This window comes from Colossoma macropomum, unplaced genomic scaffold, assembly GCF_904425465.1.
Source record: "Colossoma macropomum unplaced genomic scaffold, Colossoma_macropomum, whole genome shotgun sequence".
Classification (NCBI taxonomy): Eukaryota; Metazoa; Chordata; class Actinopteri; order Characiformes; family Serrasalmidae; genus Colossoma; species Colossoma macropomum.
In genome coordinates, this window is record NW_023494798.1 from 26,755,801 (window position 1) to 26,771,099 (window position 15,299).

Here is a 15,299-nt window from a genome sequence, read left to right on the forward strand (position 1 = left end):
ATGTCTATGCCAGAAAAATTCCACTTGAACATTACATACTAACCGCCCTCCCCTCATAAGGAATTTATGTAACACAGAAGGCAGCACCTTGAGAGACCACACAGGCCACAAGGTGACCTTACTGTACTGTACACGTGCTTTATTGCACAGTAAACAGATTTTGCAGAAGCACATGCAGAATTTCACCCACACACTAAAACTACACGGTTGAAATAATCCAACAATCTATCACCTGCAATCCAGCAGAGCTCTTAAATTCACCCGCTGTTATTCATTTGTTTGTTTGTTTGTTTGTTTTGCTGTGTGCCCTCTACACAGGCCGGGCCTTAAGGTTACAGTGGGCTGAGCTGAAAGCAGAATCAGAGTAAAGCGTGTAAAATCCATCATGGCTCCCAGTAATCCTTCATGCCTCACAGTTTTTACATTCGTAAAGCGCCACCTTATGGCAAAGAGCAGAAGTGCATCTTTTATATGAGGCCTAACATTGAAACACTTACTTAAATATTGCACAAAAGCAAGAATAGATCAGGGTAGTAAAATAAGACCTTACTGTGATTAACAGGTATTTATTTCATAGGATAGTGAAAAATCATGATATCATCTAAACAAATTATGTAAGTCAGTCATTTAAATGTATCTGTTTCTTGAATTTTTGAAGAAATGTTTTACCTCAAATGAACTATTGATGTTATTAATTAGAGATGACAGTGAGAATAAAAACTATCAGCTATAGTAATAGTATAAGTCTTGTAATACAATAGGTATAATATAGTAGTATAATACTGCATAGTACCTATATAGTATTTTACTGAAGCAGTATATACAAGTCTATCTATCTATCTATCTATCTATCTAGTAGTTGTAACTATATCCATCTTGCTACAATTAAAGGGGAATTCCACCCATTTTACTACATTTTTGCATAATTACCAAAGGAAATGTTGCATAAGAACCAGACATCCGCACAGTTTAATGCCTCTGAAAGCTACATCACATAAAGCTGCCTGATGTCAGAGACAATGTTTTACGCTAAGTTTTCCCATACATCATAATTTTAAAAGCAGTTATGGCAGAGCGGTACACACAGGGCATTGTAAGGAAACTCCTTTTCCTGTTTTCTATTTTACCATGATCAACATTATATGTGTGTGTGTAGGTTCACTGTCGGTTTTGGAAAGTTCATGATACGGTCATATCTGCATTGTGGACATTGTAACCATTGTGTTCCTATCACTGCCACTGTATAGAAATGTGTGTCAGATTTATCTACAGGGCACCATTTCACATCAAAACACGCTAAATTACTTTGTTTACATTTCACTAGTTGGATTATGGAGAAAGTTTTAAAAATCTGTGGCTTTACCCTTTAGTATCCAGTCATTTATGAGAGCACAGATACCTATACAGATGACTGTTTTGACTCACCCAATGGGGAAGCAAACTGATTTTCCCTCCACTTTACTCCCCTCCCTCGAATTAATCAATGGGAAGATCCATTTAAACCAAAGCCCCACCTGCTACCTACTGGGAGCCAATTATTTGAAGTAATGTAGGCCTGAATGACACACCCACCTTAGCTCAACGCCAATAGGAATGCAGGCGTTGTAGTTGGCCTTCAGAGGAAAAAAATGAAATTTATTTACGCCTCACTAATCAGCTGCAAATGTGTCCCCCACGGAGGTCGTGCTTTTGGGACTTTTTGTAGGTGGCTTTAGTATGGGAAGTAGACAACAATGGCTAACGAGGCTGAAGAATGAGCTGAGCAATAGTCCTCTGGTCTCCAACGTGGCCTTTGGCTTCATCCTCATGGGACTGGAGAAGCTGGTCGAGCTGGAGTTTGAGTGTCCTTGCAACCCGACGTGGAACGGACTGTTCTCCTCAGCCTTCTTCATCATCCCCGCCGTCATGGCCTTCACGCTCATGCTGATCATCCAGGGCTGCAGGTGCGATACGTGGAGCCGTAAGAGCGTGTCTGTCTCCAGCGTGGTGCCCGCGGTCGTCTGGCTCATTCTGGTCTTCCTCGACGGGCAGTACTTCGCCTGCGCGATGACGGACTGGGAGGGCAGGTTCGTCATCGTGGACAAAGCGGCTCCGCAGAAATGGTGCGAGCCGGTGAAAGAAGAGGACGAAGAGGAAAGCCCGACGCCTCGGGAGCTGATGCTCCGCTCCCAGCAGCTCTTCGTCGTGTCTCAGGTGAGAGATCCGCTGGGAGGGCTGGTCTGAAAACAGTAAACAAGAACATCTCACGCACTGCTACGCTGAAAACAGGAGAGAGGAACCTGGCTGCCTTTGAAGTTTGAGAACTTACAATAGCAAGTTAACAGAACAGTAACAGGTGTGGAATTCCAGAAAATCTACATTTCAAGCAGCCAGCTGCTTACTTTTCAGCGTAATAGTGCAAAAAAGTGTAAGTTAAAAGAAAGGGAAAAAGAGTTTACCAGATGTTGTTACCAGAATTTTCCAGATTTGGTCTGATGTTAGACCCATTTGATCTGACATTAGCCACATTTGGTGTGACATAAGCCAGATTTGGTCAGATAGTAGTCAGATTTGATGTTAGCCTCATTTGGTCTGATATTATATTGGCCATGTTTGGTGTGATATTAGCCACATTTGTCTGACAGTAGCCAGATTTGGCCTGATGTTAGCCTAATTTAGTCTGATACCAGGTTTAGTCTGGTGTTTGCCTTATTTGGTATGATATTAGCCAGGTTTGGTGTGATAATAGTCACATTTGGTCTGATATTACCCACATTTGGTATGATGTTAGCTAGATCTGGTCTGATGTAAAACACTCTTTTGGTTCATTTTTAAACTTAGACTATTTGACTCTTACCAGTTATACTGCTTGTTGCTGCTTTATTTGTCTGAAATAAATCCACATAAGCCTCTGGTTACCCATATGAAGCACACTTTTTCAAAGGTTGAATGTACAAAATGTTTATAGTGATCTTCAGGCCTTGATATCAGATGACCCACTCTTATAATAGGGGCTAATGTCTTGTTTCATTGAAGGAAATCTTGGAATGAGGTGACCACTACATGTCTTTACAGGTTTTAATGTAGGAGCCAAGATACAAGTCCTTTAAGCAATCAACACTTTCAAATAGATGTGTTAAAAAAACAACACATTCTGTCTCTAACTATACACATTGGTGCATTCAGTTAAAGACATCACTTTTCAGTTAACACATTTTGTGCTACTTTTAACATAGAATGTGTTAAAATGGAAAACAGTGACACAGTTTGTATTAAAACAGGTAACACAAGTAAGTGTTGACATTTAACATGTCACTTTTTAGAGTGAGCCTACTTGGAGATTGAGCTAAAGAGAAAACTAGTTTGTCTCTGACTGATTCTTGTAGTCTTAGAAAGTTTACTAATAAAACATAAAAAAAGTTACAAGCCACTTCTTTTCATTTTATTCTCCTAACAAAAAGCATGTCTAACCAGATTCTCCACTGTGGCTCTTGTTTCTAGGTTATCGGCATAGTGCTGCTGATTTTTATCTGTGCTGGACTGGTAGTGTATGTGATTAGAGAGAGCTGCCGGAGGGACTTCCAATCCCAGGATGCCAATGTAGCGGAAATGACGTACACCCCGAGGACATCATGAGGGTGGGAAAGTGAGATCCTCAAGCGTGTTTGTGTGGAAGCTCGGTCACACTCGCAACCAAAGAAACCAGACTCTTTATCCTGTTATATACCCTCCTTATTTTATAATGAACATCTATTTTTCTAATTGATGAGTTTTTGTTAGATGTGGTCAGTGTTTTGTGGGGTAAGTTCCGCTAAAGGGGACACTTTTTGGCAAACATTTACGTTTTAAATTTGCTCTTATCTACACCAAAAAGTATTTGGACACTTTAGCCATTTAGCTATTGGTAAAGGTTAATGAGGACCTTTAGGTGACTTCATAAAGTAAAGTAAAATACCTTTAGCACAACATCAGACTGAGAGATCCTGGAGAAGAACTCCAGTCAGACTGCATTAATGGGTGCTGTAAAGCACAGAGGTGAAACCGTCTGTGACTGTTTTTCTGTTTTGTCGATGAGCTTGTGTTCATTGATGGGTTCACAAACATGTACAAAGGCATTTTCTAAGAAGTAATGATCTGAAACACCAGCCGCCGTTTAAAAGAATATTTTACTTGGTTTGACATTTTGTTTTGCTGTTAACGTCATACATTTGTAAGTATGGCACAAATGTCTAAATACATTTTGACACCACTGCACATTTCTGTATTGAAAAACACTTCTAAAAGTGCCAAAAGGGGTTCTTTGGAGCGGTGCCACAGAAGAACCACTTTTGGTTTCCCAAATAATCGTTCAATTGATGGTCCTTTTTGAACCTATCACACCTGTTGCATAGTTACTTATCATATAATTATTTAGATGTTTTCCTCTGTACTTAATAAAACTACAAAAAAACTCTTGATTCAAAACACACTGCCCTTTGAATTATGTGTGTTTTGAGTCAGTGACATTCCTGTTCTTTTGATAATGGGGAAAGTCTTGTCTGTGTAACTGATGCCAGTGCCAGATACGCTGACTGGGTTGAAAAACACTGCAGTATTCGTCTAAAGAACAATTGACAGATTCTTAATGGAAACTAATATCATTATTTAACCGCATCACTTCAAGAAATCTTTTTAGAACCTTTATTTTTTTGAGAATATTTGTTCCCAACTAAGTGCTGCATCTGCTTAATGGGGGTTTGATATCTCTTGCTTATGGGATTTGCAGCCCAGGATGCAAATAAGCTTCAGTACACGCTTAAAACTGATGATTCTTCAAGTGTTCTTTAGTGAAGAAAATGGTTCTATATAGAACCATGAACACTCAAAGAACCCTTTGCATGATTAAAGCGTTCTTCAGATTGATGGAGAATGTGCTGTAGATGGTTCTATATAGAACCTATTTGAAAAGGGTTCTATATAGTATCAAAAAGGGCTCTTCTATTGTTACAATGTCAGGCTTGTTACAACAGAAGAACCCTTTTTTGCTGCTACATAGAACACTTTTCAAAAAGTATCTATATAGAACCATCTACAGCACGTTCTTCTTCAATTTGAAGAATGCTTTCATGATGCAAAGAACCCTTCAATCATGCAAAGGGTTCTTGGAGTGTTCATGGATCTATATAGAAACATTTTCTTTACTAAAGAACCCTTGAAAAACCATAGTTGGAGTGGAAATGTGTGAAGCTGCTTCCACATTAAATGCATTATCTAAAGGCACACTACAGTACATGTATTGTATCATATTGTAGCTAGTGTGTTACCTCAGGGCTAACATATTAGCTCATAGCTAGAGCATTAGATTGGTGTACTGTAAAGCACAGGTTTTGTTAAATGTTACTGTATGGATGAGGCTTAACTCCACTGAGACATTCTAAAGCAAACATTATACTTTAATAATGCCAAATGCTCTAATAAACTGGAAACTCCAACATAAAGCCCATTTTCAGGCACTGCTTATTTTTACTTTATCAGAAAATGTCTTGAATGTTAGTATTGTATCAAACCAAATTATGAACTGTTTGAATCTACATAGCAGCAAAACCACAGCATTAACATTTCTACATAGCAACTACAGCCTTAACATTTCAGAATAAGAATCGTTACCTCATGTCACATCAATCAAAAACATTTATTCACATTCAGCGTACATGCAGCAATAGCAGTGTAATGAACAGTCATTTACATTCAGTACACACACAGTATTATCTGGCACACAAAAGCAACAAAGCACAATTCCAAAAACTTAAAGCCTTAAAGCCCTTAAGTGTCCCACTTTACCAGAACGCACCCTGACTGAGACTGACTGTGTAATTGACTGTATACTGTGAATGCAGCAGTAGAAGTGTAACATTACACTGAAGGTAAAGCCAAATTTGACATGTTATTTGTAAGTACCTTTTGCTATAAGCCATGATTTTGCCATTTTATATCTTGTTCTCTTTTTTTACAATATTAGTGGATGGTATTCCATAATAAAATGTTGTCTTGCCTTAAAATAAGACAGTGTGTTATGCTTTGCTGTAAGAAATGTTTGCCACAACACATGCAATTACAACTTACATTCAGTGTTAATTATTGCCTGGATTTCACCATGTCTAACACAAAGTTTTCACTTTGTTCATTGTTTTATTGTGCAATCAACTCAACTTAAGATATTTTTAGAAATCATGAAAAATAACATTTATAGGTCTGGTAAAATTATAAGTCTTGTGATATTGTGGTCCAGGGGACAGTGGAGTCACAGTATTAAGTTGCTGTTCTACTGTTATTTACTGTATATTATACAGTAAATTACTGTAAAGGTAATGCAACTAGTAGCCAGTGATTTACTGTAGATGTGCAGTGAATTTTTTACAGTGTAGGTAGACTGTTTAGACTGTCAGTATTTGCATACAACATTGAAATTATATAAAACAAAATATTAGAATGAGCATATATACAAATATGTATTTACATGTATGTTACATGAATTTACATGTACTTTTACACACTCATCATGTATACTACTGTAGTAGATTAGTAATTAGGCACAGTAATATGTCATCATCTGGTGGACAAATAGGACAGAGTATTACAGGACAGAAATAAAAGTTTTAATAAAGTTTTTTTCTTGTTCTTTTCTTAATGAAGATTCACTTGCAAGAAACTCTCCTAAATGTGTTTCATAAAAGAAATGTATAACATTTGCTTACAACAGGACGGTAAGGAAATAAGCTGAATTCTAAGCTGCATTCATTTCCACCAATATTAAAATATTAAAAATTAATATTCCACCAATATTAAATCTGGTTTGTGAACAAACAGGGGAACATCAGACACAACCAGAACTTATCAAGGCAGTGCTTGCAGTCATTCCATCTGAATCTCGATGGGATTACGGCTCTTCATTCTTTCTATGACCTTTATTTGAGAATTCATTTGTGACAAATTAACTCTTTATTCAATACAAGTGGTAATCGCACATAAAAAGACGGCATAGAATCAGTCCTGTTTCATTTTTTTCATACACAGCCTGCAACACAAGTATCGGATCATTGCCGCAGTCAGAAGACCTGCGACTAACACAAGCAAAAGTAAGAATGCTATGACATCAGTGCTGTGGTAAGCATACCAGGGCATTTTATAGGACTCCGTTCGCAGATGAGCAGCACCTTTGTGCCTCATAACAAACTCAATCCAGAAGATGGCACTGTCCAGTGGTTGTATTGGCTTGTCCTTCTCAAGCCTGGACAGTCTCTGCATGTTTATCTTGTAGGACGGCTCATTTATAACTTTCTGCAAAGCCTCTAGAAACAGGTTCTTTTCTATGGTGGCTATATCCAGGACTGCTGCCACACCTCTGTATTTCATTCTTGAAAGATTGTCATGCTGATCAAAAACTAGCGGTAGCCCAACTATTGGAACACCATGGTAAATAGACTCTAGAATCCCATTTGTTCCTCCATGGCTCACAAAAACTCTGGTCTTGGGGTGTCCCAGAAGATCACCCTGTGGCATCCAGTCAACCAATATTGTATTGTTGCCAAGAGTGGATGGTCTTTTTCCAGTGTGTCGCCAAATCACTTTCTGAGGGAGCTCAGCGAGAGCGGCAGCAATTTCATCATCTATGTCAGATGGAAGCTCTCCAACCAGAGTTCCCAAAGACATGACAACAACACCATGCTCTCCTGAACTTTGCACAAAATCCTCCAGATCAGCTGGAAGGGGTTTAGCTGGCTTGCATTGGAAGCAACCAACATAAACAATGTTGGGCATAGTTGGACGTGGAAATTCAAACACAAAATCGACTCTCATAAGCCAAATGTCAGCTGCTTGAAACAATTCAAAGTAGTCCACATCTGGACCAAAGTAGCGGTTACACAAAGCACTGTAATGAGGACCTACTGTGCGTCTGTATAGGAAAAGCCGTATGCTGTAGAAAAGCAGGTTATAAACCCTTTGAAAGAAAGTCATCTTATCTGTCAGCATGGCTAGAGGAAAGGGGACATAGGACAGAGGTGAAGGAGCAATTCCAAAATGTGCCTCTCCATGTACCGTCCAGCGGACATTGAAAACCAGTGGTAATGCAAGATAACGTGCAAGCACAACTCCCCCACCGTTCGCAGGGTCCGTTAACAGCACATCATACTTGGCTTCTCTGATGGAGTTCATTAACTTTTGGTCCTCAATTATATGAATTACCATTTCGCATATCTTTCTATGCATCTCTGAAAACCTGTCTTTTAATTCCATATCCAAACTGAATCTAGTCCAAACAGGACTTCTTTCCCGCCGAATCTGCAGTTGTCTGGAAATAAAGATGTTGAAGAACGCCTCATCACCACCCACTGCAAAGTCAACAGTCATAGAGTCATAGTGGGGAGAGTGCTCTTTGATGTACCAGCTATCAGCTGGCCGTATGACTGTAACATGGTGGCCCTTATTGTGTAGCTCCCTGTATCAAAATATTCATGTTAACCCAGTGGCTGCCATCATGGGGGAACACCAAGACCTTTCCACAGTCAGCAGCGACGGTCAGGATGATCACAATTATAGAAACTGAATGAAACATCTTTTAGGAAGTCTCCATCTGGAGCATGCAGATGTCTGTCTGAAACAAAAGGGAAAACATAAAATACAGCTTTGTTTTATGCAGTTACATATAGAGACCTATGTAAGTTAATGCAAACATGAAGACATTATTAAGCATTTAATGACATGTAGACAAATAGTAACTAATGCATCATCATGAATAAACCACTATTGTACATGTATGTGCATAAATGCAACTTGTCTTTCGAAAGGGCCCATATCTAATGTTTTTCTTGTATTTTATTTAGGTCCACTTATGAAGTTTGTGTACATTTGTGTACTTTAAAACAGTAATTTCTACATATGCATGTTTCAGTTTCTCTTTATCTCCAGTAAACTGGCAGTTTAAGCTACTGATACATGTAAATGAGCTCTGTTCCCAATAGCCACTCTGTAATAAACCTAATTCTGAAAGTAGTCTGGGCTGAAACACTCATAACTTCAATGAGAATGGGTGGAGCTAAACTGCTGAAGGCCAAATATGCAGATACACACTCGCCGAGCCCTAGAGAACAACTCTCCATTTTATCAGCTCCACTTACCATATAGGAGCACTTTGTAGTTCTACAGTTACAGACTGCAGTCCATCTGTTTCTCTGCATACTTTGTTAGCCCCCTTTCACCCTGTTCTTCAATGGTCATGACCCCCACAGGACCACCACAGAGCAGGTATTATTTGGGTGGTGGATCATTCTCAGCACTGCAGTGACACTGACGTGGTGATGGTGTGTTGGTGTGTGTTGTGCTGGTATGAGTCAATCAGACACAGCAAGAACAGTGCTGCTGGAGACATACCTACTCTGTGGTGGCCCTGTATTGAGCCTTATTTAAAAAGCAATGTGAAGGGCTAATAGAGGATACATGTAAATGCATTGGTTTTTGTGACATCACAAAAACAGTGAATTCAAATGGGTAGTTTTTAGTTTTCACTTTCCATATATGGACTGTGGAGTGGATATTAATGTTTTTTAAATAGTGAAGAAAATGCAATTTTATATGATGTAGGTCATTTAGTGAATTGTAAACTACTTTAAAGGAGAGGAGAAGCCAGAGTACACAAAACAAAAAGCACTACTGTGTACTTTATAAATCACTGTGTAACCACTGTGTAAAAAGGACCACTATGGAAATAAACCTAAGGGCTTTGTTGTGTTTTTAATCTCTGATCAAATGCTTGTAAGTTCCGTATGAATGCAGTCTTATTTTTATTTTATTTAACTGTGAAATAAATTGTCATCATTAAGCGTGTGAATTATTATAGAAGGACTGTCTAAGATAAAGCCAAAAAGGGATCATTATTATCATGGATTTGTCTGTTTACTCTTTAAAACCTTATAATAATGGCTTTTTATTAATCCTTCTCTAACCGGTCTGTTAGTTTACTGTGATGAAGCCTTTGTGAAATGTTCACAAGGGAGGAAATAAGGGTTGTGGCCCAGTTTACTGAATAAGAACAAGAAGTGCTTCTCGTCTTTTAAATCCACTACTTTAAAATTCCTGGCACTTTGCCCAGTCAACCAAAGATATTTGTGATAATAACTGTTGGAAACAAAGATTCCAGAGACAAATTCCAGCACCAGATGTTCCTGATGGTTGCATTGCACAACACTTAAGAAGGAATTAATCCTTAACAAAAGAATCACGCCTTAAAACTAGAACCACAAGTCATACGTTAAAAAGTCACATATTAAAACTGCTCCTTTACAGATTTACCTGAAGAAACCAATGCAATACAGTTCAGTTGCAGTAAAACTGGCTATGTCAGGAGTACACTGGGATGTCTCAATAGGCTTTCTTGAAGGGGGATTCCACCGTTTTTTTCAAAATTTCTTCATAGTGAAATGGCTAAGATGTAAAGAAAGTAATTCAGAGTGAGTTTTTGTGAAATGCTCCTTACATATTACATTGACATATTACATTAAATGGTTACAAATATGATGGCTGGTGCCAGAGACATTGTTTTATGATAGTTTTACAATATGGTTTTGGCCTAAAATGTATTCCTGGCAGAGAGGTACATGCAGGATGCTGTACAGCAAAATAGTACCCAAATAAAACTTAACTACTATTTTTCTATTGACATTACATGTAAAAACTCAGAAAACATGTTGGTTCAATAAAAACAGTAGACATTGCCATCCCTGGTTCTGTCAGCACCACTGTAAAGAAATATGAATCAGTACATTTCTCTATAATGCACCATGTCGCATCAAACCACCTTGAATGGTATTTTTTACATCTCATCGATTGAAAAACTTCCTTAAAGAAAACTCATGTGTACTCCCTGAAACATATCATGTGTGGCTTTTTCAAACTTATGCCCAGGCTTTTGCCCAGATTTGTTGAGAGTGGATTTTCCCCAAGTTTCTGCCTTATTCAACCTTTAAGATGTAAACAAAGTCATTCATAGTGGTTTGGTGTGAAATGTGGTTATTGATAAACTTATTGCATCAGAACTGTTCACAATGGTGGTGATAGGAACAAGACGTCTGAAGTGTTTAAATGCTCTAAAAGCTCTCTCACATAAGGTTATTACACTAATACGCCGCCTGATGCCCAGGAGTTTGTTTTAAAGTAGTTTTACAGCAAGGCTTTGGCCTTAAACGTATTAAAAAACACGCCAGACGAAGCGGTACAAAAACAGAACCCAGAAAACATCCATGACGGTGGAACTACCCTTTAAACCCTCACAACGAAAGAACTTAAATCAGTGAAGCCAGATCCCCACTGACACTCACTGTGGCTGTCTGTCCATACTGAGATACTGAGGGGAGAGAAACACGACCCAGATGAGCAGTGGCCTTAATTTAGCAGCTGACAAATGAACGCCTTTCAGAACCAACAGTTACTTCTCCCGGCTGAAAAGTGTAAAACCTGGAGGACGGAGGACCGGGGCTGTATGTGGGCTATTTCGGGGTTAGCCAGCTGTAAACCGATAGCCAGACGAAGAAGACAGGACACTTACCCTTTCTTAGGCAGAGCGGCGGCTGCAGCGGCGGACAGAGCTGAGAGAGATAAGAGATCGAGTCCTCGTTGTTGATCCTGTTTACTCTGCAGCCAGAAGAGGCGGCGTTACACAGCCAAACAAACAGCACAGAAACCAGCCCTCACTTCTGTGGAGGGAAGCTGCCCCAGCCAAACTAAAGCAGTGACGGACCTGGGCTGTTTGAAGGGCAGGGGGGACCTCCTACACCAAAGCGCAAAAGGCTTTAAAGCGTCATTTATGTTGAAATAATCTTCATCCTTCATTAACATTACGATATAAGGCTTGATTACACAGGCAAATATAAATCTGGTGCTCAACTCATAGTATTGGATGCTCACCTGATAGTATCAGGTGCTCACCACATAGTATCTGGTGCTTAGCTGATAGTATCTAGTGCTTACCGCATTATATCTGGTGTTCACCTGATAGTAAAGGGTGCTCACCACATAGTATCCAGTGCTTAGCTGATAGTATCAGGTGCTCACCACATAGTATCCAGTGCTTAGCTGAAAGTATCAGGTGCTCACCTGATAGTAGCTGGTGCTCACCACATAATATCTGGTGTTTACCCGATTGTAAAGGGTGCTCACCACATAGTATCCAGTGCTTAGCTGATAGTATCAGGTGCTCACCACATAGTATCCAGTGCTTAGCTGATAGTATCAGGTGCTCACCTGATAGTAGCTGGTGCTCACCACATAATATCTGGTGTTTACCTGATAGTAAAGGGTGCTCACCACATAGTATCATGGCTCACCACATAGTATCCAGGGCTTAGCTGATAGTATCAGGTGCTCACCTAATAGTATCTGGCGTTTACCTGATAGTAAAGGGTGCTCACCACATAGTATCTGGTTTCTTTGGAAGATTGTATGTTACCACTCAAATTCACATTACCCTCGGGCGCAGTACACTCACAGAAATCAACAGCAAGCAGCTCTGGAACTACGGAAAGCAGGAAAAAAGTTCGAGAAAGGCTGTATGGAAAAAAGGTTGGCACAGTCGGTTACAATGGCCATTTAACGTTAACCTTTCTGACTGTTTTGCGTTCCGTAGTTCCAGAGTTGCTTGCTGTTAAATGTCTGTTCAGTGAGTGTAGCGCCCGGGGGTTTGTGTTGTGAAGGGAAACTTGAATTGGATGCAAGACTGGCAGCTTTATGGAGACTCGAATCGTCCCCTAATTGGTCCAACATCTTTATTACAAACTAAGCTTAGATTAAATGGGTTATTTACAGTTGGTACAGACATCTTGCATAGCGCAGCCTTGTGAGGTGGTGCTGGGGGTATTTAGCTCAGCGTGTGAGTGTGGTGATCTCCTCACTTTAGGCTCCTGTGTTTTCATATTTATGAGTGGAGCATGAGTAGGGCATCATCAGGAGGTGGTAATGTTGTTTGACTGATTTGCATACGGTGATGTGTCATGGTACTTTGGTACGAAGACATGTCATCCGCGCCTATAGCAGAGTTGAACCAGAGGGGCACAGCAGAGGTGGAAATGACCACGATAAAAATTATATTTTTACTGTTTGGAAAGATGTGTTCACATTTTAAGCAAGGCATTTCAGCTATTAATGAAAAAAAGGTCTTAGGGTGGAGTTACTCTTGAAAGCTCTGTGTTCAGCTATAAGAAATACTGATAAATAAGAAAATTGTTGGCAGGGACACACAACACTCTATCTCTCTCAAACACACACACACACACACACACACACACAAACTGAATATTATATACTTTTCCCTTCCTCTCTCCCCTTTTATATTGTATATGTATATTTTGTAATTATTTTATTGTTATTTGCTGTACTGTGCCTTGAAAGACTTATTTTAAATAATTTGTAATATTAGTATTATGTTTATGTTGTAATGCATAAACATGTGCGTCAGCAGGGACACTCAGTTCTGTGGACTGTGACAACGCTATCTCTCTCAAGCACAAACACACACAAACAAACTGAATATTATATCAGTTTCACAGTTTAACTGTACTGTGTGTCTTGAGAGACTTATTTTAAATACATTGTATTATTATAATTCCATGTTGCAGAGCTACAAAAAATTACCAACTGATTTTTTTCATGTGGATTTTTTATTTATTTATTTATTTTCTTGGTTTTGTTTTGGCTTGATTTTTGTTTTGTTTTTATTGCCAAATTCCCACACTTCTGCTCTGAACTGTAAATCTGCATGGGTTACCAGAGCTCAGAGTAATTTGTCATTTTCCTTAATTCAGTTCACAAGTGTTATGAATTTGCCCAATTCCTAAATAATTCTTCAGTAATTTTGCATGAGACTGTAAAATTTTAGAAGTAATCACAGCATCTCAATTACCATTTGAATAGGATAAGGGTGATGATGCGATTGCAAAATGTCCCTCTCCGCTCGTAATCCATCTTACATTTAAGACCACGGGCAGCTTCAGGTAATGAGCTAGCAAAACACAAGTACCTCAGGTAGGGTCTGTGAGCACCAGGTCATATTGCTTCTCTTTCAGCATCTTCATCATGTCTTCATCCTCAAACATGGCTGTTGTCAAGAGACAAAGTTCACTACTTTCTTTGGATCATCCAAGGCCTGCAGTTGTCCTCTGATGAAATTTAGTGTTGAGCTTGTGCTCCTCTCTAAATCATATACAATCCAAAGAATGTCTTTCGTGAATTGTTCATCAAAACCTTCAGGTCACAGGTACTGTTATAGCACTGTAATAGGGAGATTCGTCCTTGATGTACCAGCTCTTGAACGTACAACGTCAATTGTATGTCCACGTTTGTGTAGTGCTTGGATAAGTATTCCCATGTTCACTCAGTGGCTTCTGTCAAGCGGGACCACCAGTATTTTACCACCCTGGGAAGCAGGCCCTGAGGTACCTAAGAGTGTTATGAAGACAAGGTATCTGATAAAATTTGTATGTAAACACAGAGTCATTTTTAAGCCCTAAAAAAGGGAAAGAGACAGATTCAGAATATCACATGCACTTTTAATTTGATCTAAATGTTTATGCTTTTTACCATGGACAACAATTCATGTGCCAAATTCTACCAAATTAGGTCAATCTGTGTTCCCACAGTCTTTTAGTGGCAAAATGGAATGTTCAATCATCTATCTTAGTATATCTAACATAATTAAAGTATAGGGTCACTAGAAGCAAAAGCATTATAGTCAGAAATAAATACATACAGCTACACAAGACAACATATAAAATGGACAAAAAATATATACTTTTGAATATTTACTCATAAACCTACCACAAATGGTCTCACAGACTCACTTGCTTTCAGCTAGCATGAAGCTATAGAATGCCCTCTCTGTTGTGAGTTATGTACCATGCTCTTACTTCTACTCTACTTATTTTTCAGATGAGATCAGCCTTTTGTTAAAAAGACCCAGGGTATGAATATTGTTTTGCAGTGCTGCCCTGAACCGTTCCTCAGCAGTTAATGTATTGCTAAACATTGATCTTTGCACTTTGCTTTTTTTTTCTTCCTTTTGTGAAAGACAAACAAAGATCAGCTCATGTATAACAACTGCTTCAAATGGCATAATTCCGTTGATAATAAATACAAATAATCTGTCTTAATAAACATTTAATTTCATTATAATTTTAAGATAGAATTACTGCCACTATTAAATAAAATTTTATTGAATTTTATTTATTTTATTGAATAAAATATTACAATAAAACCACTTTTAGTGCCTCTGTATTTTTTTTTTCTTTTTTTGCATC

The 15,299-nt window shown here is 38.7% G+C and overlaps 1 protein-coding gene and 1 pseudogene across 1 annotated transcript; one reads left to right on the forward strand and one right to left on the reverse strand.

Annotated features, from left to right (window-relative positions):
* The first annotated feature begins 1,648 nt into the window (after positions 1-1,648).
* On the forward strand, positions 1,649-3,615 carry LOC118817836 (calcium homeostasis modulator protein 6). Its single transcript, XM_036584792.1, has 2 exons — positions 1,649-2,193; positions 3,481-3,615. The coding sequence occupies exons 1-2, from the start codon at positions 1,717-1,719 to the stop codon at positions 3,613-3,615; spliced, it is 612 nt and encodes a 203-aa protein (XP_036440685.1). The 5' UTR covers positions 1,649-1,716.
* Positions 3,616-5,631: 2,016 nt separating this feature from the next.
* Positions 5,632-11,735, reverse strand: LOC118817790 (annotated as a pseudogene).
* Between the last annotated feature and the right edge of the window lie 3,564 nt (positions 11,736-15,299).

What these genes read in the sequence shown, in the direction of transcription:
- LOC118817836 (XM_036584792.1), top strand. Translation starts at nt 1,717, where the DNA reads ATGGGAAGTAGACAACAATGGCTAACGAGGCTGAAGAATGAGCTGAGC. An exon ending in AGCTCTTCGTCGTGTCTCAG is followed by an intron (nt 2,194 to 3,480) that starts GTGAGAGATCCG and finishes TCTTGTTTCTAG; the next exon opens with GTTATCGGCATAGTGCTGCT.